This window comes from Peromyscus californicus, unplaced genomic scaffold, assembly GCF_007827085.1.
Source record: "Peromyscus californicus insignis strain IS unplaced genomic scaffold, ASM782708v3 Scaffold_3__1_contigs__length_106647218, whole genome shotgun sequence".
NCBI lineage: Eukaryota > Metazoa > Chordata > Mammalia > Rodentia > Cricetidae > Peromyscus > Peromyscus californicus.
This window is the reverse complement of record NW_026294551.1, coordinates 42,690,605-42,712,181: the sequence shown is the minus strand read 5'-3', so window position 1 is coordinate 42,712,181 and position 21,577 is coordinate 42,690,605. Positions and strand designations below refer to the sequence as shown.

Below are 21,577 nucleotides of genomic sequence, written 5' to 3'. Positions count from 1 at the left end.
ACTACCTCCCTAGCCCTTGTGACATTTTATTGCTGAGAAGGATTCCACTGTATGGCTATGACAGGGTTATGTCACGGAGTGTTTACTAAGCGATCTGACGAAAGGGCGAAAGGAGAAAGAAGAACCATTGTGGGTGATGTTATAGAGCAGTTAAATCTTTAACCACGGTAGCAGGGTTTTACAAATGCTCTTTATGATGGTCGAATCATGGGCTGGGTATGTAGTTCAGTAACACCGCACATGCTTTTCATACCTGAGGGCTGGGGAGATGACTCAGCTGTAAAGAGCTCTTGTTGCTCTTGCAGAGGACCTGGGTTTGGTTTCCAGCACACACACACACACGGTGGCTCATAACTATCTGTAACCCCAGTTCCAGGGGATTTAATGTCCTCTCCTGGTCTCCACAGGTACCAGGCACACAGATGGTATATATATATATATATATATACACACATGTAGGCAAAACACTCATACCCACAAAATAAAATAATTTATTTTGTTTTTTTGAGACAGGGTTTCTCTGTGTAGCCCTGGTTGTCCTGGAACTCACTCTGTAGACCAGGCTGGACTCGAACTCAGAAATCTGCCTTTCTCTCCCTCCCGAGTGCTGGGATTAAAGGTGAGTTCACCACCACCACCACCACCTGGCTCTTCTACCTCTTCTTAACTCCTATTTATTTATTTATTTGACAGGGAACTTTCTATGTAGACCACAACCACCTGGTTCTTCTACCTCTTCTTTCTAATTTCTTTCTTTCTTTCTTCCTTCCTTCCTTCCTTCCTTCCTTCCTTCCTTCCTCCATCCATCCCTTTCTTTCTTTCCTTCCTTCCTTCCTTCTTCCATCCCTTTCCTTCCTTCCTTCCTTCCTTCCTTCCTTCCTTCCTTCCTTCCTTCCTTCCTTCCTTCCTTCCTTCCTTCCTTCCTTCCTTCCTTCCTTCCTTTCCTTCTTTCTTTACCTATCTGTTTATTTATTTCATGGAATCTCTTGGCTAAACTGAAACTCTATGTAGACCAGGCTGTGCTGGAATTAAAGGCGTGCGCCACGACTTCCCGGCTTCAAAAATATAATTTTAAAGTCTAAGTCTTAATTCGGCCACCAAATGACTAGGTAACCTTAGACAAATCACGTCCTCAATAGTCATACTTGGCTGTAACACCGAATCGTGTATCCCCGAAATTTCCACTAGGATTCCGGGGTAGAACTGGTTCCGTCACCTGCTGATTCGCCAAACGAAGTAGTTTGGTCTTCGTGGCTCACCGTAGGCGCAGCCTCCCGAAGCAGTCATAGGCTCCGCCCCCTGCGTTCTGGACGGCGCGAAAACCCAATTGACAAGAACTCCCGCCGAAGCCCCAAGGCCTGGCCGGCGTTCGGTGTGCGGCGCCCACTGCGGCCCGGGGCTCGAACGCTGAGCCTGGAGCGTCTACCTCGGGGGCACCGTGCATTGTTCCGCCGCCCCCGTGGGCCCGCGCTCGCGCTTTCTCGACGTCTCTGTCTAAGCCTGGCTTGACGGCCCTGGGCCCAGCCTCCCACTCGCATCCGGCCCGTGGGCTCTGGGGGACCCGTGACGGACCCCGCGGTCCCCTAGCTTGCTCCCACTGGATCGGCCGCCTCTATGGCCTCCAGCCAGGCTGGGCCGGACCGCTGGAGGTCCTAGGATCTGGGGCTCTGGGAGGCAGGGATCATGGTGGGGGTCCTGACCATGGCGGCGGCTGCAGCTCCCCCTCCAGTAAAGGACTACGAGATTGAGGTGAGGTCGAGGATCTGTCAAGTTCCTTTTTTGCCTGTGTTGGGGAATTTTGGCGTGGAGGTGGTGGGAGTCCTGTTTGCTTCTGGGACGGGACAGGAGTGATGTGTTGATCCACAGCTATAATTTTGTGCGGGATGGTTGCCTCGGTGTGTCATGGTAAGCCCTCATTGGAATTTTAAGAAGATTTCGGGTTCACTGTGAGCCAGGATTTAAAAACCACAGGTCTCGGGTCCTGAAACATTGGTGGAATGACATGTCACCGAGGATCTCACGTTCAAGTTCTTTGTTCCTGATGTGGAATCATAGAAAGGCGAAAAAGATAAAGCTTTAAGTTCAGTTAGTCTGTACAAACACCTGTCCTAGGAATTCCTTTTAGAATGTCACTTAAGAATCAAGTGAGGTACTTAAAGTCGGTCTCTCATGACTGCAGAGCTTAATGTAATGTAGTTAAGAGTCTCTGTGGCACGTTAGGTGTTCTGTATTTACCATGTTTCAGAGAGTACACTAAGCTGGGGATAGTGCTTAATGCGGGAAGCCTTGGGTTCCAGAAAGAAAAAAAAAATACACTAAGCAACCATAATGATATTCTATGCCGTTAAGTAGTGGCTAGGATCTTATAGTATACTTATGGCTGATATCTATATGTAGATACAGAAATACCCAAGCTGAATTCGGATCTACTGATCCTCTTGTAACCATTTTCCAAGTGCTGGGATTACAGGCTTGTGCCTCTCCATAGCTGCTATGGTGGGTATTTTTAAAAATTATTTATTTATTTTATTTTATATGCATTGGTGTATTGCCAACATGTGTGTCTATATGAAGGTATCAGATCCCCTCGAGCTGGAGTTACAGACAATGGTGAGCTGCCATGTAGGTGCTGGGAATTGAACCTGGGTACTCTGTGAGAGCAGCCAGTGCTCTTAACCACTGAGCCATCTCTCCAGCCCCTCCTATTTTTTTATACACCATATCTCAGATTGACATTCTAATTAATGTGTTCTGGTGCCTTTGAAGTGAGCTAAGATGTGTGTTCACTTAAATTCTCTTTTTTGTTGTTGTTTTTTGTTTTGTTTTTGTTTTTCATGACAGGGTTTCTCTGTGTAGTTCTGGCTGTCCTGGAACTCACTCTGTAGACCAGACTGGCCTGGAACTCACAGAGATCCTCATGCCTCTGCCTCCTGAATGCTGGGATTGAAGGCTTGTATCACCACCACTGGCTTGTTTTTATTTCTTGTTACATTTATGAATTTGCATTCGTTTTTTGGTGGTGTGGAGATCACAGAACAACGTGTAGGAGTCAGTTCTCTTCTTCCACTCTGTGGGGCCCAGGACCTGAACTCAGATTGTCAGCTTGGCAGCAAGCACCTTTATCTACTGAATCATCTCACTGTTTTGGTTTTTAGACAAGATCCCATGCAGCTCAGGCAGGTATAGCCACACCCAGCTTATATTTCTTTGTAGCATATTTAATAGTTTTTAATTCTAATTTTCCTAAGAACTTGGTTTTAGAAATCTTTCTCACATGAATATTTTTAAAATGATTTCTTTATTTTTACTTTATGTGCATTGATGTTTTGCCCGTATTTATGTCTGTGTGAGGGAGTCAAATCCCCTGGTGCTGGAGTTACAGACAGCTGTGAGCTGCTATGTGGGTGCTGGGAATTGAACCTAGGTCCTCTGGAAGATCAGATAGTGCTCTTAACCTCCCAGCCATTTCTCCAGCACCATCATATGCGTATTTTTACTTTCTATTACTCTTCAGTCATTGTTGTGCCCTGATTATGGCACAAGAAATTACTGATTGTTTCATTCCAGATCCTGTGTTTACAGGATCCATCAGCCATGCTTCTTCCCAGGGGAAGTTGCTAGTTTGTGTGTGTTCACTGCTCCAGAGTAACAGTTCTGTTGGGGTAGATCCTACTCACTTAGTCACATAAAGCCATGTGAAGAAACAAGAAAGGAAAATGAAGAAAAAAAAAAAAAAAAGAGAGAGAGAGAGAGTAAAATGAAGTTTCCTATCATTTTTCTCTTTAATTAGTTCAAAAAAATTCTAACTCTTAATTTTTAGAATCAAGTAACTTTTCTGCTGCAGAATATGTACATTATTTGCTAAATCAAGTGAATTATTTAGCTTGTCTCAGGTGTAAAGGATTTTGGGCATTGAATTATTTGATTTTGGGATGGTCAGGTTTATCAATCTTTGGTTTATGGTTTCTGCTTTTGGTACCCTTCTTTTTTTTTTTTTTTTTTTTTTCCAAGACTTGGTACCCTTCTTATAAAGTCTATTTTATAATAATGATATTTACTCTTTAATATGGTAAGGGCTTTTTTTTTTTACATATCTTTGCATAATAACCCTATGATAAGGTGAAAGATGACTGAGTTCCAGGACAGAGCTACAGTGAGACTTTGTCTCAGAACAACAAATAATAATAATAAATAAAACAAAATAAAATAAAGATGTGGGCCACCATACCTGATGTGTGGGAAAATCTTACATCTGGGCCTAGTGGCGCACACCTTTAATACTAGCACTCTGGGGCAGATGCCAGTGGATCTCTGTGATTCTGAGGCGTACCTGGTCTACATATCAGTTTCTAGGACAACCAGGGATATGTAGAGAGACACTGTCTCAAAGAACAAAACAAAACAATTGAAAAACAGGCCAAATTAATTTTGTTTGTTTGAGGCAGGGTCTTGCTGAGTAGCCCAGCCAGGCCGATCTCAAATTCACCATCCACCTGCCTCAGCCTGCTTGTACTGGGATCAGAGGCATGCATCACCGCACCCAGTTCATTAAGTTACATTTAAAAATAAAGAGTAATTTACTTAAGGTTTCCATACTAGTAGATGTCAGGACTGATACTTAAACTTCGATCTGACTTGAGTGTCTGTTGTGTGGCGCCTCTGACACCATCTCAAAGCTTTATAGAAAATAATAATAGATCGTTTCTAATTCACTTATTATTTTAACCTATATAGTTTCGCTTGTATTTTACCTCATTTATCTAAATGCTCAGAATTTGTCCCACTATCGTCTCTTACTCTTTTGCCTGTTAATTTGAATGTTATTTTTATCACTTAAATTATTTTTAAAAATTATTTTGCTACATTTGTTTATTGTATGTGCAGGGGTCAGCATATGTGTGAAGGTCAGAGGGCAACTTGTGGGAAGAAGTGCTCCCTTTATACCATGATCCTGGGGATCAAACTAGGTCATTGGGCTTGGCAGCATGTCCCTTTGCCTGCTGGGCCATGTCAAGGGTCCCCTGTATGAATTCTTAGGCAGCCTCGTCTGGTTCCGCTTTTTGGACACACCTGCTTGTGCAGCATCAGTACTATGCTCTTAACCACGATAGCTCTGTTAATTCATTTGAATTTTCTCAAAATAAAAATCTCCTCCTTATTGTCTTTAAAATAATGTTTTTGTTATCTTGGCAGATATATTTTATCAAATGAACTGAGAAGACAAAGATTGATAGTAGGATGGAAATATAGCTTAGAAGTAAGTTTATTTAGTGTTGTGAGGCTTGGGGTTGGGTAAAGCAAAAGACAAAAAAGTTGAGGGCTGGAGCAGTAGCTCTGTTGGCAGAGTGCGTGTCCCAACAGGGAGTAGGGTGTGTATAGAAACTAATGGAGTTGGGTTTTTTTGTTTTTTTGAGACAGTCTCATTATAGAGACCAGGCTGGCCTCAGCCTCAGAGACATCTGCCTGCCTCTGTCTCCTGAATGCTGGGATTAAAGGCATGTGTGACTATGCCCAGCCAGTAATTCCTTTGTAACCAGTATAGTAGTATGCATTTTCAGTTATGCAATTTACTGATGCATTTTCTAGCTAACTCACTTTCATCATTTTGTTTTTATTTACATATGTCTTAGTCACAGGTTTTTTGTTTTTTTTTTTTTTTTTTTTGTTTTTTTTTTTTTTTGTTATCAAGAGATACAGTGGCCAAGGCAGCTTTTATAAAGAAAACATTTAATTGTGGCTTGTTTACAGTTCCAGAGGTTTAGTCCATTATCATGGCAGGGAGCATGGCAATACTCATGGTGCTTGGAGCAGTAGCATGAGAGTTACATACTGATCTGCAGGCCGAGAGAGAGAGAGAGAGAGAGAGAGAGAGAGAGAGAGAGAGAGAGAGAGAGAGAGAGAGAGAGAGAGACTGGGCCAGGCATGGGCTTTTGAAACCTCAAAGCCCACCCCCAGTGATACACTTTCTCCAAATAATTCAAATATATGAGCCTATAGTGCCATTCTTATTCCAACCACCACAACATATTTGCTTAATTTTGTGGATTTCTAGGTCAGGTTTAAGGGTCTTTATAAGTAGTTTATATTATTTAGACTTGTTTCTTTGAGTTCTCATTCCTGTAGCCCAGGCTGGCCTGAAACTCTGTGCAACCTAGGAGGGCTTTCCGCTCACTGTAGTCTTCCTGCCTCAGTTTCCAAGGCACTGGGACTATAGGTATGAGTCACCATGCCCAGCTTTTGTTTATACTTAAAACCTACAATACACAAGGAAACGAAATGAGAAATAATGTCCTTCTAAAGACAGGCTTAGACATTCTAATCTAATAAATCCAGAACAGTAAGATATCTCCTTACTCCAGAGCAAAGTTGATTCAGGCCATTTACATGTAGTCAAGAAAACAAATACCGGTCACAGAAAATCAGACCAGTTAATTTGCCCCATGCTACCCTACAGGTTTCACAATTGAAATCATCTGTACTCTAAGATAAACCCATGAAACCTTTAGAAGATACATATATGGCCAAAAATGGGATCACTATTGTTAGTGAGCCAGCAGCTGGATGAGTCCAGTCACACTCAAAATGCATCAAAAGTCTGTTTGCTCTAGGGATATAGAGAGCAGCGTTAAATCTATGTGTTGATCCATGTTCAAGTAGAGTCTAGAAGTTGGTTTTTTTTTTTTTTTTTTCTATTTTTGACATTGGTTTTTTTGTTTATTTGGTTTTGTTTTTTCAAAAAGTTTCTTCTGTAGATGTGACTGTCTTCAAGCTCAATAAATTCACCTTGAACTTCTGCTGCTCCTGCCTCTGTCTCCTCAGTGCTGTGATTGCAGGCACGTGCCACCATGCCTGATTTTACTTAGTGATGGGAACCAAATCCAGGGTTTTGTTTATGCCTAAGCAGTTATTCTCCCCAGCCTTAGTGATGACAATAAAAACTACATTTTTATTGGTAGTATCACCTGGTTCGTGATTGTCCACCTTGAGCAGTATGCTCTCTTCCTAGCAGTCAGTGCCTTGCCCAGTCTTCGTCAGCCATACGTGGACGCATTGTAATCTCTGTTTAGCTCGCCTGGGTGTAGGTATCATTGCTGACTGCAAGTGACTAACACAAATATGACTGTCCCTAGTGTCATAAGCACCTTGATTCTGTGAGGGTAATGGCTACTGCAGGAGGTAGGTAAAGACTCGTAGTAGACTTTTAAAATAGTAGACTGTGGCAAGTATTCTTTTGGTGGTCCTGGGCTTCTTAAATAAATATTTCTTAGAGATACTTAGAATGGTGTGTTTATTTTAAACCAAAAAAGTAAAGCAGAATGGATTGTTTGTTTGTAGGGGCCCTACCCTTTGTTCGGTTCCACATTTTTATGTATTCATTATAGATTCTGTGAGATAGATGGTGCTTTCTAAGGTTATAGAGGGTAGACAGGGCATGGTGGTTCACATCTTTAGTCTCAGCATTTGGGAGGCAGAGGCAGAGGCAGAGGCAGGCAGATTTCTTAAGTTTGAGGCCAGCCTGGGCTACATAGTGAGTTGCAGGGCAGCTGGGGCTATATAGAAATATACTGTCTCAAAAAAATAAAAATAAATAAAGTAAAATAAACAGGAGAGTAGACATTTGTGCTTTCTTATGAGTTTAGTTTTGTTTCAATATAAATTTTTTGTTTGTTTTGTTTTGTTTGAGCTAGAATCTCACTATATTCCCTGGCCTGGAGCTTGCTATGTAGACCAGGCTGGCCTCAAACTCATAGAGATCTGCCAGTCTCAGATTCCCAAGTGCTGATCAGTATAAACTTTGTTGTTGTTTTTGGTTCATTTGTTTTTGAGGCAGGGTCTGGCTACCTGTCCAGTAGCCCTGACTGGCCTGGAACTCTCTCTGTTGACCAAGCTGGCCTCCAACTCACAGAGATCTTCTGCCTCTGGCTCCTGAATGCTGGGATTAGAGGCATGAACCACCACACCTAGCAATACAAACTTATTGAAGTATAGTATATATACATATGGTATAAAGTATACAAATTGGGAATATAACTTGATACAACATTAAAATTTGATTGTAGATTTAACATTAAAGGTCATTTTCTTTCTAATGTGTCACTTTTCACCTAAAGTAGCCTTCCTGAGCTGGGGAGATGGCTCAGTGGTAAGAATGCTTCCATGTACAAGTGTAATGACCTGAGTTCAAATCCCCAGCAAGTCAGGTATGGCTGTACAGGCCTATAACTCCAGTGTTATGTGGAAGCAAAGTCAGGAGGATTGCTGGGACCTGCCAGCCACCAGCCTAGCTCCAGGTATAATGAGAGACCCTGTCCCAAGGAATAGGCTGAAAGTGATAGAGAAGGACCCCTGACATCTTTCTCCAGCCTCTGCATGCATCCCTGTACACACATGTGTGCATGTGTCACACACACTTCACATGTATACACACAAATAAAGTAGTCCTAGCTGTTAAATCTGTGTTTACAGTTGCTATTTCATATTATTTTACTTGAAATAAATGTGTTTCCCCCCTTTTTAAATTGCTAGCCATGCAAAAAGCGGAGAAAAGATGATGACAGCTCTTCCTGTGAAACCATCACCAAATATTTATCACCAGTAGGAAAGACTGGAGACAGAGTTTTCTCTCCACCAAAACCCAGTAAGATTCTTCATTATTTTAGAAAGACTTCACCCACAAATGAGAAGTCGACAAAAGAGTGTAAGATAAAGCCATCTCCATCCTCGCTTTTTGGCAATAGCAAAGACTGTAAAACACCTCTGGAAGTGCTCTCAAATGTGGAAGTTAAGAAGAAAGGAAAGAGAATTAATTTATCTCATCAACTGAATGATATAAAAATTGAGTCGTCAGTGGGAATTAGTGGTGATCGTAAGGAGGAATGCGGTTTAAGTGATTTTGTGGAAAGCAGCACTGATGTTTTCCTTTACAAAAAACATGTAGAGGTTCTTACAGAAAGCCTTCAAGACAGCAGAAACAAGCCAAATACAATGACCCCCCCCAAAAAGTCCCGGAAAGTAAATCCTAAACAAGACACCACAAAAAATGATGGCAAAATGTTGAGAAAAAGGAAGCACAGCAAGCTACTAGAGCTGTCTGAAAGTTTACCCTTGGCAGACGAAATAAGTCTGCTTAAGAAAGGTGGCAAAGACAGTAAACAGACGAAACCTTCCGTGGCCGATGAAAACGAGAGGACTGCAAATCATGTGGACCCCAGGGCTTGTGCAACCAAAGTAGCTGATTTAAACAAGAGTACAATAACGGTCTCGTATGAGGAATTTTTAAAAAGTCACAAGGCAGCTCGAGTGGAAGAGATGCCTGACCATGCAGTGCCAGCTTGTGTTCCTCCTGGACCTGGTGAAGCAGTCAAAAGTGGTTCTGAAGGTGAATTAGAGAGCTGTGAGTTATCTCCACACATACACCTTAAGACAGTTACTGTTCTTGCACAAGTTCACCCCACTCCCCCTAAAAAGAAAGGGAAAATACCCCCAATGTTCTTGAAACAGAAACAGCTTGATCTGGAGAGTAGTCTTTCTGATCCAGAAAATGAGCAGACAGTTCAGAAAAGGAAATCAAATGTTGTGATCCAGGAGGGCCAGTTAGAACTGGCTGTGCTGGAAGCCGGGAGCTCTGAGGCTTCAGTACCAAAGTGCAGCGTGGAAGAGAGACAGCAGTTCATGAGAGCATTCAGGCAGCCGCTGTCAGAAATGCTCAAAACTGGACTCAAGAAACCTTTGGAGAAGCAGAAAGACCCAAGTGAAAAATCCGTAAGTGAAGACGGTGATAACAGTTCTGAAAAAATCATAGAAAATCCTAATATCCAAATAGTTTCAAATCATGGTAGTTCACAGACACACACTGATAAAGCAAGCTTTCCTAAGGAGAAAAGTAAAAAGTCAAGGAAAAAGGATAGGAAGACCATAGGCACTAGGACCACTCCAGGTGGAAACAGAGAAGAAACCATGCAAAAGGAAAAAACATCCTTTTCCCCAAAAAATAAACCAAAACAAAATAGCCTTCGAAGGAGTTTAAGACAGAAGTCAGAAGTTTCCAAAAGCAAATCATTACTTAACAGTGAAAGTCTTGTTTGTGAGGATACAGCACACAACTCTCTAGAAATGTCTCCATGTGACAGAAATAAATCAAGAAAACACAGCACACCAATCAAAGATATGGTCACACATTCCAAAGCTGAGCCTGAAAACAGGCTGCAGAACATTTCCACACCCAAGCCAACCAGGAGATCTCTAAGAGGTAGCAACACGCCTGCCACAGTCACCCTTAGAGGTACTGAGTCTGAGGATGCCCAGGACACTACTAGTCCAGTGAAGCCTTCCACTCCAAAAGCAGCCAGCATATCAGAAAAACACAGCCTGTACACAGCAGAATTAATAACAGTACCCTCTGATTCGGAGAGCCCTATTAGGTAAAATTTTGTTTTTCTTTTCAAGTTAAAACATTCTACATGTATTATTAATTGGGAAGGGAAATTCTTCAAGCATTGTAGAGTTTATTTTCTAGAATGTAGTTTATAAATAGATTTTTAATGTTTATACAACTCTGAGGATTGAACCTCATAGCTTATTAAGTGGTCTACCACTGAGCTACATCCCTGCCCTTTTCATTTTGAGACAAGGTATCCTAGGTTGTCCAGGCTGGTCTTGATTTTCAGCCAGACCTTAAACATGCTCTTCCTCTCTGTACTCTCCCAAGTAGCTGGGATGACAGACCTGTGCCACCAAACCTGGCTTTTGTTTTGTTTATTTTGAGATAGGGTCTTATTCAGTAGCTCAGACTGGTCTGGAACTCAGTATGTAGCCTAGAATGCTTTCAAACTTGTGGCAGTCCTCCTGCCTCAGTTTCCTGAGTGCTGGGATTTCTAGTATGAGCTACTGCACACAGGTTTATTAACTAATTATTTATTCAGACATGTTCTTGCTCTATACAAAGTTAGTCTAGGACTCAGAATCCTCTTCCAAGTGCTAGGATTGCTGGTGTGTACCACTACACCTGGCTAATACAGCTAATTTAAAGTCTGTTTCAGAAGAGTTACAGAAACATTTCAGATGAGTTTAAATTATTTTTTCCCTTTGGTTTTTCAAGACAAGAGTTTTTCTGTGTAGCCTTGACTGTCCTGGAACTCACTCTGTAGACTGAGATGGCCTTGAACTCTGCCTCCCAATTGCTGGGATTAAAGGCACATACCATCACCGCCCAGCTAGTTCTAAACTCTTATTTGTCACAGTTGAGTAATAGTACTCAAATATGAAATTAAAAATAAATCATAAGGCCAGGTGGTGGTGGCACACGCTTTTAATCCCAGCACGGATTTTCGTGAGTTTGAGGCCAGCCTGGTCTACAGAGCAAGATCCAGGACAGGCACCAAAACTACACAGAGAAACCCTTTCTCAAAAAAACAAAACAAAACAAAAATATCATAAGAGTGTTTTTTATTGTTGATTTTTGTTGTTGTTTTGAATCAGGATTCTTTATGTAGGCTTGGCTGTCCTGGAACTTGTAGACCAGTCTGACCTCCAACTCAAGGAGATTCCCTTTCCTCTGTGTCTGTGGTGCTGAGACTAAAGACATGCACCACCACACTAGCTGAGTGTTGTTCCTTAGGTACTGACCGGTACATCTTGGAGCATATTCTTGCATACTGGGCCTGTGTAATATTACAGTGATCCAGGGACTAGTTTTAATTTTCCTCAAGAAGTACTATTTTTCTCTTTTTGTTTCTGTTTTTGCTGTGCTGAGTGGGCCTTAAACTCAGGGCCTTGCTCATGCTAGGCAGGTAGACTTATCTTCATTTCCTTCCTTCCTTCCTTCCTTCCTTCCTTCCTTCCTTCCTTCCTTCCTTCCTTCCTTCCTTCCTTCTCCCTCTTCTGTCCCTCTTTCTTTGTTTTTTGTTTTTTGAGACAAGGTCTCCCTTGGATGGCCTAGAATTTGCTATGTAGACCAGACTAGCCTTGAATTCATGAGTGATCCTCCCACTTCTGGTTCCCAGGTGCTTAAATTATGGGTATCACCACACCTGGTAAGGCTTATTATTTTGGGGTTGGGGGAGGTGACAGGGTTTCCCTGTGTAGCTCTGGCTATCCTGGAACTCGCTCTGTAGACCAGGCTGGTTGGAACTCAGATTTCCACCTGCTTCTGCCTCCCAAATTTTGGGATTAAAGGTGTGTGCCACCACCTCTGGGCAATGCTTATTGTTTTTATTTTTTGTAAGCAAGCAAGATTTTATTGAAAAGTAGACTCTCCACAGCATGAAGGGGTCCTGAAAATGTGTTGATTAGGCTTATTATTTCTTTTCTTTTCTTTGGCTTTATTCATTCATTAATTCATTCATTTATTTATTTATTTATTTTTTCCAAGACAGGTTTTCTCAGTGTTCCTGGCTGTCCTGGAACTTGCTTTGTAGACAAGGATGGCCTCGAAATCATAGAAATCTGTCTGCCTCTGCCTCCCAAATGCTGGGATTAAAGGCATGCACCACCACCTCTGGCTAGTCTTATTAAATGAAGTAGCTAAGTGGTAGAATGGTCGCTCAGTATGTACATGGTTCTATCCCCAGCACCAGAAATAAAGTAAAAAGCTTGACTTATTATTTTTTTTTTTTTTTTTTTTTTTTTTTTTTTTTTTTTTTGGTTTTTCGAGACAGGGTTTCTCTGTGTAGCTTTGCGCCTTTCCTGGAACTCACTTGGTAGCCCAGACTGGCCTCGAACTCACAGAGATCCGCCTGGCTCTGCCTCCCGAGTGCTGGGATTAAAGGCGTGCGCCACCACCGCCCGGCTTGACTTATTGAATCAAACTGATGGCAATTATTTTTTCTTTTTAAGTTAGAATACTAACTGGTTTGTTTTTATATTTAAGATCCTGTACATTATTATGAAAATATTTATAAATGTCATTCTTTTCCAGAATGAAATTCACTAGAATTAGTACTCCCAAAAAATCTAAGAAAAAGTCCAAGAAAATGTCTAAGAAATCTGAAACAACTGAGGGAGATCTCACTTCTCAGAAGAGAAAGGTAATAAAAGTACTGAAGTTCTGAAAGTGATACTGTTTTCTTAAAAGACCGCCAATAGTTACTGGAAGTCATGTCAAAGAGGATTCCTATGTGTTATAAGTCCATTAATTACAACCTATGCCATTTATTCTGTTTCTCTAGCTAGTTTATTAAGATGTTAAAATATCTCACTATGGGCTCAAGCCTGCTGCCCTGAGTCTGATGATAGACACACACACAAACACACACACACACACACACATACACAAATAGTGTATACTATGTGATTGTATTAGCTTTGTCTGTCTGGGGGGTCAAGGGGACAGTGCTGGGATGTGTAAGACATCCTAGGTTAAGTGTTCTACCACTAAACTTTATCCTCTGCCCTCTTCTTATTTTTTTACTTTATGAGACATAGTCTTCATAACTTGCTTAGCTGGCCTTGAGATCAGTACTCATAGGAAAACAGGCAGTCATTGAATGTGTGATTGGCCTGCCTCAATTTCTCTATGTGTTTTTTTTTTTTTTTTTTTTTGTTTTTTTGTTTTTTGAGACAGGGTTTCTCTGTGTAGCTTTGCGCCTTTCCTGGAACTCACTTGGTAGCCCAGGCTGGCCTCGAACTCACAGAGATCCGCCTGGCTCTGCCTCCCGAGTGCTGGGATTAAAGGCGTGCGCCACCACCGCCCGGCTTCTCTATGTGTTTTTTAAACGTTTTTCTTTATTTTTATTTTCTGTGTATGGGTGTTTTTGCCTGCTTGTATGTCTGCACCATATGTGTGCAGTACCTGAAGAAACCAGAAGAGGGCTTCAGATTGCCTGGGACTGGAGTTACAGATGGTTGTGAGTCACTTGGGTGCTGGGAATTGAACCCTGGTCTCTGGGAGAGCAGCCAGTGCTCTTAACTGCTGAGATACCTGTACGCTTATCCACTGAAGCACCACTCCAGCCCCTCCCTGTGTGTTCTTAACCCCTTTTATGAAAAAGGTTTCCCTATGTAGACCAGACTGGCTTCAAACTCACAGACATCCACATCCACCTGCATCTACCTAGAGGGCTGAGATTATAGGTGTGTGCCACCATACATGGCCCCTAGTGTTGTTCTTTTTTCTTTTTGTTTTTTCCAGACAGGATTTCTTTGTGCAGCCTTGGCTGTCCTGGAACTCACTCTATAGACCAAGTTGATCTCAAATTCACAGAGATCGGACTGCCTCTGTGCTGGAATTAAAGGCGTGTGCCACTACTCTCACCTCTCAGCTCTATTCTTAACTCTTTCTTTCCTATCATATCTAATTAGATTCTATAAAATCAATGTCCATGTATTATATATTTTTCCTTTATATTATCTAATGAGAGCCTTGCATACAGCATGTGCAGTAACTATTTGTATTTGAAACATAGTTCACCGACTAAAATCAAAGAATAGAGCCGGGTGGTGTTGGTGCAGACCTTTAATTCCAGCACTTGGGAAGCAGAGGCAGGTGAATCTCTGTGAGTTTGAGGCCAGCCTGGGCTACAGAGTGAGTTTCACAAAAGAAACCAGAGCTACACGGAGAAACCCTGTCTCAAAACCGCCCCACCCCCAAAAAAGAATAGATTATTATCAAGGTGGTAGGAAAATCAACCACCAATTCTAATGTAAATTGTAGACTCTCTTCTGAATTTTTGTTTTGTTTTGTTTTTGTTTTTTTCTTTTTTGGTTTTTCGAGACAGGGTTTCTCTCTGTAGCTCTGCGCCTTTCCTAGAACTCATTTGGTAGCCCAGGCTGGCCTCGAACTCACAGAGATTCACCTGCCTCTGCCTCTGAGTGCTGGGATTAAAGGCGTGTGCCTGGCTAATTTTTGGTTTTTGTTTGTTTTTTTTTTTTGTTTTTGTTTTTCGAGACAGGGTTTCTCTGTGTAGCTTTGCGCCTTTCCTGGAACTCACTTGGTAGTCCAGGCTGGCCTCGAACTTACAGAGATCCGCCTGGCTCTGCCTCCCGAGTGCTGGGATTAAAGGCGTGCGCCACCACCGCCCGGCTAATTTTTGGTTTTTATAAGAGAGAGAGTGTGTGTGTGTGTCTGTGTGTCTGTCTGTGTGTGATGTGTTTGTATGTACAGTACTCTTACCTGCATTCGTGGCAGTGTGCAACACCACCACACCTTGCCTTCCACCTTATTTGTTATAGGATCTCCCATTTACATGGTCTAGACTAGCCAGCTTGTGACTCCTCCCATTTCTCTCTAGGAACGTTGGGATTATAGACTGGTATATAGCAGCTACCATGTCCAGCTTTACATAGGTTCTGGGTTCAGTTATTTGTTTGTTTTGGTCTTTTTGAGACAGGGCCTCACTGTGTAGCTCTGGCTATCCTGGAACTCACTTAATAAAGATCAAGCTGGCCTCAAACTCACTGAGATCCTCCTGCCTCTGCCTCTTGAGTGCTGGGACTAAAAGCATGCGCCCCCTGGTTCTGGCTTTTTTTTTTTTTTAAGATTTATTTCTCTATTATGTATATAGCAGGCCATAAGAGGGCACCAAATCTCTTTCCAGGTGGTTGTGAGCCACCATGTGGTTGCTGGGAATTGAACTCAGGACTTCTGGAAGAGCAGCCAGCGTTCTTAACTACTGAGCCATCTCTCCAGCCTGGTTTTGGGTTTATATGCAGATACACTTATTTTTTTTTTTTTTTTTTTTTTTAAAGATTTTATTTATTTATTATGTATACAATGTTCTGCCTGCATGTATGTCTGCAGGCCAGAAGAGGGCACCAGATCTCATTACAGATGGTTGTGAGCCACCATGTGGTTGCTGGGAATTGAACTCAGGACCTCTGGAAGAGCAGCCAGTGCTCTTAACCTCTGAGCCATCTCTCCAGCCCGCAGATACACTTATAATGACAATTATAGATTAAAAAAAATCAGGCCAGGTGGTGGTGGTGCATGCCTTTAATCCCAGCACTTGGGAGGCAGAGCCAGGCGGATCCCTATGAGTTCAAGGCCAGCTTGATCAACAGAGCGAGATCCAGGACAGGCACCAGCCGGGCGGTGGTGGTGCACGCCTTTAATCCCAGCACTCGGGAGGCAGAGCCAGGCGGATCTCTGTGAGTTCGAGGCCAGCCTGGTCTCCAAAGCGAGTTCCAGGAAAGGCACAAAGCTACACAGAGAAACCCTGTCTCGAAAAACCAAAAAAAAAAAAAAAAAAAAAAAAAAAAAAATTGAATAATCATTTCCTGGTTGATTATTAATGTGATTGATACAAATATTTTTTTCTATTATATATTTCTGTTTTTTTCTGTTATCAAATATGAAATATTTTTTTGTTTGTTTGTTTGTTTTTTTCGAGACAGGGTTTCTCTGTGTAGCTTTGCGCCTTTCCTGGATCTCGCTCTGTAGACCAGGCTGGCCTCGAACTCACAAAGATCCTCATGCCTCTGCCTCCCGAATGCTGGGATTAAAGGTGTGCGCCACCACTGCCCGGCCAAATATGAAATTCTTGCTGTGATCTGAATTAATAGTTCAAATTTTTGTCTAGGCAAACAGTACTTCAAAAAATGTATCAAAAGCTAAACAACTGATTGAGAAAGCAAAAGCTTTCCGAGTCAGTGGATCAAAGGCTGAAGAAACAGTGGTGCCCTTGAGGCGTTCCTCTAGGCACCAGACACTTCCTGAAAGGGAGAAGTCACCAGAGACAGATGTAAGTATTCCAGTATCTGTTGATACAGTTGTTATTGTTTCGTTATTAGGAGTGGGAGGAGGAAACCTTTATAGAGATGTAAGGTCATATTCAATAGCCTGGTCATGGTGGACATTCTGCTTTAAAAGTCTTTGGCTTACGGGATATAGTCTAGTCTCAGGTTACTCAAGGTATCTTCTAACAACTGATTCTTCCCATTCCTCAAGCAGTTCTTTACCACAGTCACACTGAATTTCATTTCTCCCCGATAGATCCCTTTCACTGTTTATTTTCTTGCTTTGAAATTCACATCCCAAGTACTGTCTTCTACCTGAGAATTCTCTACTCGACTTTTACTATCCTGCTAAAAGCCACTGCCTCCTATTTTTTTAAAATAGTTTTATTGAGATGTAATTCATGCTGTACAGTTGGCCATTTAAGTGTACAATTCAAAACTGAAGGTGTTATGGTGCATACCTGGCATTGTAGCACTAGGGAGGTAAAATAGGGGATCAGAAGTTTGGGGTGATTCTCAGGCTATGTGATAAGTTTGAAGGCACCTGTCTCAAAAAAAAAAAAAGTATGCAGTTCAGTGTCTTTGAGTACATTCAGAGTTGTAGTTCTACTATAACCGATTTTAGAAATTTTTCTGTTTTTTGAAACATGGTATTTCTATGTAGCCCAGGGTCCCTCAAATTCACCATCCTTTTGCCTGCGCTGGCATAATATGTGCCACTATGGAGTTTAGAACATTTCTACCTCCAAAGAGGACACCATTCCCCTTTGCTGCTGCTTTCCAGTCCTCCCATCTCCCTGTGACAACTGCTCATCCTCTTTCTAGTTCTATAGATTTTCTCTTCTGGATAGTTCATAAAATATTGTATGATATAATACGGGGGACCACTGTCTACTGAGCTACATCCCCAGCCTTCTATGACATCAAATGTCCAGTTTTCCAGTGTATCCATGCTTTATATGCTATCTACCCATTAGTTATTTAGTAGCCACTTCAGTTATCTGATCAACTGAGCCAGGATTAACAGTGCTTGTGTTCAAGCATCCTTATTTTGCTTGATGATTGCTCCATAGTAGAAGAATAGTAATGCTGGCAATTTGGGTACACAAAGGAGAAGTAGTGGGAAAGGTGAAATTCCTTCACTTAGGAAGGAAAGAAGCTGGGTGTGGTGGTGCATACCTTTAACCTGAGCACTCCAGACAGAGGCAGTTTGAGGTTAGCCTGGTCTGCAGAGCAAGTTCCTGGACAGCCAGAGATAGACTGTGAGATGTCCTGTCTCAAAGAGAGAGAGAGAGAGAAAGATGCTGAAACTGCAAAAATCTGTAGAAAGAATCCTTTATCTGTGAAATTATGAAGAAAAAGGAAATTCCTTCAGTTTTATTGTCAGACCTTAATCTGTAAAAGTTGTAAAAGTTGTGGTCAAAGTGTGTGTTATCAGGTATGTATGTATGTGAAAACAACCTAGCTCAGAACTGTCTGAGGCTTAGGTATTCTCTGGGGTTATTGGAATCGCTTATGGACAAGGGAAAGTACTGTATTAAAGTGTTGTTTTTTTCTTCCTTATTTTGTCTTAGGATTCTGTAATACTAATAGATTCAAGTCCAACTTCTGTAAAGCAACCAGAGAAAAATCAGAAGAAACTTAAGAATTTGAATGATGTACTAGGAAAAAAACTTAACAAGCCTTCTAAAAATGTCCCTGGTAATTGGATTTAATATGGTTTGATGAATAGTAGAGTGTTTGGGGGCAATTAATTCTGAGATTTCCGGTGCAAAGTTAATGTCATATTCCATAAAATAGGAAATTTAGGTGTTTTGTTTGTTTCTTTTCTTTTCTTTGAGACAGGTTGTCAGAGATCTGTCTGCCTCTGCCTATGAAGTGGTGGCATTAAAGGCATGTCTAGCTTTGTTTTGTTTTGTGGGTCAGGATTTCCTATCACCAGACTAGTTACTTACTATGTAGTTGAGGCCGGCCTTGAACTCCTCATCTTCCTGTGTCCACCTTCAAGTGCTGGGATTATAGTGTGTGCCACATTGCCTGCCTAATTATTTCCATTTTGATAAGTAAAGTTTTGAGGTAGAGCCCTTGCCTAGTAACCGCAAGGCCCTGGGTTCGGTCCTCAGCTCTGGGGGGTGGGGTGGGGAGTGGGGGGTGGTGGGAGAGTAGGCAGATTTTTTTTTTTTGAGCAAGTTTTTCAAAGAAAAATTGAGAATCTTATTATTTTTTTTTAAATTTATTTATTTATTATGTATACAGTGTTCTGTCTGCATGTATGCCTGCAGGCCAGAAGAGGGCACCAGATCTCATTACAGATGGTTGTGAGCCACCATGTGGTTGCTGGGAATTGAACTCAGGACCTCTGGAAGAACAGCCAGTGCTCTTAACCTCTGAGCCGTCTCTCCAGCCCGAGAATCTTATTTTTTAAACTTTGTTTTGGGACATATATCAAATTTTTCTGTGTTCATTAAAACATTTCCTTATAGCTGGGTGTGGTGGCACACTCTTTTCATCCCAGCACTTGGGAAGCAGAGGCAGGTGGATCTTTGTGAGTTTGAAGCCAGCCTGGTCTACAGAGTGAGTTCCAGAACCGCCAGAACTACACAGAGAGACCCTGTCTTGAAAAAACAAACCAAACCAAAAAAAATTTCCTCACTATTATTATTATTATTATTATGTTGTTGTTGTTGTTGTTGTTGTTGTTGTTGTTGTTTTGTCTTTTTAAGACAGAGTTCCTCTGTGTAGCCCTGGCTGTCCTGGAACTAGCTCTGTAGACCAGGCTGGCCTGGAACTCAAAAGAGATCTGCCTGCCTCTGCCTCCCAATGCTAGGATTAAGGACGTGCACCACCACTGCCTGATACATTTCCTTTTTTTTTTTTTTTTTTTTTTTTTTTTTTTTTTATTGATTGATTTGTGTGTTCCCATGTGAGGATGTAAGACAATTTCAGGTGTGAGTCCTCACCTTCTACTGTGGTTTATACATGAGCTTCAGGGATACAGCCTGGTTTGTCACTCTCTACCTACTGAGCCATCTGTACAGCTCTCAATTTTTTTTTGTAATTTATTTATTTTTTAACTATTTATTTTTAAAGATTTATTTATGTATTATATGTTTGAGTGCTCTATCTGCATGTACAACTTTATGGCAGAAGAGGACATCAGATTCCACTATAGATGGTTGTAAGCCACCATGTGGTTGCTGGGAATTGAACTCAGGACCTCTGGAAGAGCAGCCAGTGCTCTCAACCTCTGAGCCATCTCTACAGCCCCAACTATTTATTTATTGAAACAGGGTCTCTCTTCATATCCTACCTGGCCTGGAACTCATTATGTAGAACAGGCTGGCCTTGAACTCAAATCAGCCTGCCTTTGCCTTCCAAGAGCTGGGATTAAAGGTGTGCACCACCTTGCCCAGCTTTATTTTTATTTTTTATTTTTTAATTTTTTTGGTTTTTTGAGACAGGGTTTCTGTGTAGCTTTGCGCCTTTCCTGGAACTCACTCGGTAGCCTAGGCTGGCCTTAATGGACCCCGGCACACCACCACTGCCCGGCTTTATTTTTATTTTTGTCATGTATGTTTGTGTCTGTGTATGTGTGCTACTTGTGTGTGGTGGTGAAGAGGCCTGAAGAGAGCTTCTTTCCCTGGAGCTGGAATTACAGAAGGTTGTGAGTCTCCAATGTGGGTTTTGGTTACCAAACTCAGGTCCTCTGGAAGAGCTCTGTGTACTGTTAACTGCTAAGCCCTCTCTCCAGCCCCTGTTTTGTTTGTTTGTTTTTAACATTAAAACATTTAAAATGTTTAGGTATTTCCCTAGACATACTAAACAAAATTTTAAGATGTACATTATAGGATTCTGTAGTTAAAAATGAAAGATTCCCAGGGGGTTCCATTATCACCAAGTTGATGAAACATTATTATACAGCATTTTTATAATTAAAAAGTTTTTTTGTTTTTTTTCCTTTTTTTAATTTTAATTTTTATTTATTTTTTTTAATTAAAAGGTTTTTAAAGGTAACTAAAGGTGAGTGGGGATGCTAAACATTTAATACTAACCCAAGTATTGATTTTTCTAAGGAAAAATGAAAATTGCTCCTTTATTTCTTGCCAAAAAGACTAAGAGAACAGCCATTCCAGTCCTTGATTTGGATGAAAGCAGGTCAGTCCAATACAAATATATAAATATTTTATGGAATTCAAGTTTTATTTATTTGTTTACTTTAATTATATGTCAATGACTATTTGAAACCTCTTTGTTTTACATGTGCATATATGTGTGGTGTATATATATAGCATATTTGTGGGTATCTGTGCTCATGTGTGTGTGTGTATGTATGTGTGTGCCTGTGTGCAGTTATTCATGTGTGTGTAAATGGAGGTCAGAAGCAGATAACAGGAGTCTTCCTCCATTACCCAGCTTTTCTGTGGGTGGGCATTGCAGCTCCAGTCTCCACACTGACATGGCAAGTGCTTTACCCACCTGAGTCCTCTCCCCAGCCCTCTGGTGAAGTTTTAAAACATGCTATTGATGATGCTTGCACTACTGTTGAAGGTCTTAGGGTTTTGTCAAGGCTTTGGGGCTATTTCACATAAAATAGCAGAAGAATTTAAAACAAACCCCAAAGTATCAAACTTTGTTCATGACCCTCACTCAATAAAATGTCTACAATGTATCAGGCACTATTTTGGCACTAGGAATGTTAAGGGAAACACAGTGCCTGTCCTCATGAAGCTTATAGTCTCCAGAGGGAATACAGCCTATAAACATCAACTGGCTTAACAAATGAAAAATTGACATTTGCTAAGGAAGGGCACAAAATATTATTAGTTTATATTAGAGAGATTTTTTTCTGGTCATTTCACCGACCTCTGAACAAAAAAGAGCAGCTCTTCAAGGGGAGGGGGAGTGT

The 21,577-nt window shown here is 41.4% G+C and overlaps 1 protein-coding gene across 2 annotated transcripts in view; it reads left to right on the top strand.

Moving 5' to 3' along the window:
• The first annotated feature begins 1,317 nt into the window (after positions 1 to 1,317).
• Atad5 (ATPase family AAA domain containing 5) overlaps positions 1,318 to 21,577 on the top strand; it is a 56,407-nt gene continuing 36,147 nt past the window's right edge. For both annotated transcript variants that reach the window (XM_052757581.1, XM_052757580.1), the window contains exons 1-6: positions 1,318 to 1,749; positions 8,527 to 10,421; positions 12,917 to 13,025; positions 16,515 to 16,676; positions 18,246 to 18,372; positions 20,745 to 20,826. In XM_052757581.1, coding sequence (XP_052613541.1) covers positions 1,684 to 1,749; positions 8,527 to 10,421; positions 12,917 to 13,025; positions 16,515 to 16,676; positions 18,246 to 18,372; positions 20,745 to 20,826 — 2,441 coding nt within the window. In that variant the 5' untranslated portion in view covers positions 1,318 to 1,683. The remainder of the gene's footprint in view (positions 1,750 to 8,526; positions 10,422 to 12,916; positions 13,026 to 16,514; positions 16,677 to 18,245; positions 18,373 to 20,744; positions 20,827 to 21,577) is intronic.